We start from the raw sequence: 2,767 nt of genomic DNA on the forward strand, positions 1-2,767 counted from the left end.
AGTACAGCCATGGAGAAGTTATTGTCATAGAAATTGACCCTGGTGAGCTGGGAGCATTGGATCACAGAAAGCAGAAGAAAACTGAGGTGAGACTCCTCCAGGCTTCAGTACTCTAACTCCAGGGTCTGCAGAGTGTCTGCTACATTATCCAGGAGGACTTGGAGACCTGTGGGATGGGATATGGATAACACTATCCCACTGAGGTATATGTGTTTCAATTGACAAAGACTCTGACTCCATGACAAGTGTTTCAAATCTGACTGTGATAGATGGCAGTGAGTAATAGACAAGGATTCCAATGGGATTTTCAGGTATCTAGGGAAAGATAAATGAATTAGTTCTGGCTCATGTTGTTGGAGGATATTATTAAGGTTGACACTGAATGGGTGAACCACATAAGCAAAGTCCATTTATACTTACAGTGAATGTCATCACCGAGGTACAGCTTGAAGGTATCTCCTCATATCACTAACTCCTGAGCCATAGCACTATCAGGTGGATGGATTCAGAACACAGATATGCAACTCCACATCCTCCCTGTCAGATGGAGAACTAGATCTTGCCGCATCATGCGGCAAGGAACACACAGAAAGGAACATCACGTAAAGTTTCTGGCAACATCTTGGCTTGTGTCCAACTGTGTTCATCATTTCCTTGTTATCTCAAACAACCTCTATCCCTGATTTTGGTGCTCCGCCCTTGAAACTGATGAAACTGTACCCCAATGTCACCAAATCCCATCTGCTAAATTCCAACCTGTATTAAAATCATCTTTACCTCCAGGCAGAATTACAGACTGACAGAGACATCAATAGTGGAAGAAACTGGTTTCTGTTGAGAGACATCTTTGTAAAGAACTCCATTGAAACCACAGGTGTGGGTCCTCCCTTGCTCAGGGCCCTCTACTTTGCCTTGTTCCCTTCCACAGTCTTAGTCTTAGAGAGGATCCCAAAGAGGAATACCTAAAGGTCACTCACTGCATCTGACCCACTGGTGTAGTTGACATACTTGCAATGCAACTTTCTACGTACTTCCTACCCCAGCTCAAACTCTGCTAAATGAATTGGAACTGAACCAATGACCTCAGTTCAGAAGGAAACAATGCACACTGAGATACTGTCATGAACCTCTATATGTAAAATCCAATGTGGCTGGCACCCCACAGGTGCCCACTAATGATCAAAGTAGAGGGAAAATTCGCTGATATAGCAGAAAGGGCTCACAATCAATCCTTATCTGAAAAACTGTTTCTTGTGGTCCATGGAAAAGTGGTTGACATTCACATAGAGATATTGGGACAGTTGAGTTTGGAGAACATGCAAGGAACTTGGAGAGGCAACTCTCTACTATATCTGCCAATGTATTTTCAGCCCTGCCTGTGTAAAAGTAGATATGACTCAGACAGATTTTGTGGAGATTTCTCATCTGGCCAAGGCAAGGTGCAAAATAACCCAGGATGGACAGGTCCTGGCTTGTAGAAAGTTCCAATTCCTCTATGTAGTATCGTTTGAAAATATCCAAGACATCAGTGATTATTTCCACAGTGAAGGCACATATCTTCATCTCCAGACAGCACAACTTCACACAGCCCTTTCCCTGCTGGGCCCACTGCAATAAGTAAATTTGGTGTTCTTCCAGCTGGAAGTAGAGGTGGAGGTCAGTGACCACCTTCAAACGCCGCCTCTGGGCATATCTATGAATGCGATTTGCTACTTGCTTCTCCCTCACAGTATCTGCTGAGCCAATTCCATCCTCTCCAGCCCATACATCCCAGAAATCCTGGTGCACATTCCTTAAGTCGAGCACTTGAAGCTTGCACCTACTGTGAAGAGATAAGAGAAAGTTTTATAATGTAAACCAGGAACCAACATGTAGGCAGCTTTTATAATGTCAGCTCCCACATAGTACTTTACACCTGTAAGGCAGGGACTCTTTTCCTGAGCTACATGGAGACATGTCCTGCTTCCATTCAAGTGGGGGATTGTCTCTTCCACATCTAGTGTCTGTAGGAGAAATGGGGAAAGGCTTCTCCTACTAGGGTTACATCTGCTTTGAGATGCCCTCCATTCCTGACTGCCATTTATATCAGCTCACAAATTGAGTAGTAGTTCCACAAACCTCCAAGTCAATGACCTCAGAATCCTCTGTACAGTTTTGCCCCATTCCCCCTGACTTCACTTGTGTCTTACCACTAGCCCAGTGATTTCCCTTCTAGCCTCCTTGGGCCTTGCTTACCTGGGATGAGCCTTCTGCATCACAAGAATGTCTATGCCATCCAGCACAGCTTTCAATGTCTCTACTTCAGGTGTCTTCATCAGTACACCCACAGAGAGGCAGGGAATAGGCCAGGCTGCCACCATTGCCTTTAATATCTTTGTATGTCTGCCATCAAAGGCCTCCTTGAACAGTGATGGGAAGAACTCAATGGGCAGGTTCTCCAGAGCAGAGATTTCCAAAGCATCTTTCCTCAGCAGCCCCTGCATGGCCAGCTGCACAAGTGTGGGAGGGTTGATGATGCTCTTCCTCATAGACAGTTTTTCATCAGATGGACCTGCTGAAGCCTTGAGGAGACATAGTTTCAGGCTAAGTTCTGAAAATCCCTATTTATCACACATCACAAGAATGAGAGAAAGAGAGAGACAGAGAGTGAGAGAGAGAGAAAGAAAGAGAGGGACAGACAGACAGAGAGACAGAGACAGAAACAGAGACAGAGAGTGACAGAGAGAGAAAAAGAGATGGAGAGACAGAAACAGAGAGAGATTTTACA

The 2,767-nt window shown here is 44.8% G+C and overlaps 1 protein-coding gene across 1 annotated transcript; it reads right to left on the minus strand.

Moving 5' to 3' along the window:
- Window positions 1-1,451: 1,451 nt before the first annotated feature.
- Window positions 1,452-2,528, minus strand: LOC127186432 (PRAME family member 8-like; the record flags this gene model as incomplete). The annotated part of the gene is made up of 2 exons (XM_051142808.1): window positions 2,236-2,528; window positions 1,452-1,819 (listed from the first exon to the last, which is right to left on the minus strand). Coding segments are annotated over exons 1-2 (661 nt in total), but the record flags the coding sequence as incomplete, so codon positions are not given.
- Window positions 2,529-2,767: the final 239 nt, after the last annotated feature.

Source organism: Acomys russatus, unplaced genomic scaffold, assembly GCF_903995435.1.
Source record: "Acomys russatus unplaced genomic scaffold, mAcoRus1.1, whole genome shotgun sequence".
In the NCBI taxonomy this organism is placed as follows: domain Eukaryota; kingdom Metazoa; phylum Chordata; class Mammalia; order Rodentia; family Muridae; genus Acomys; species Acomys russatus.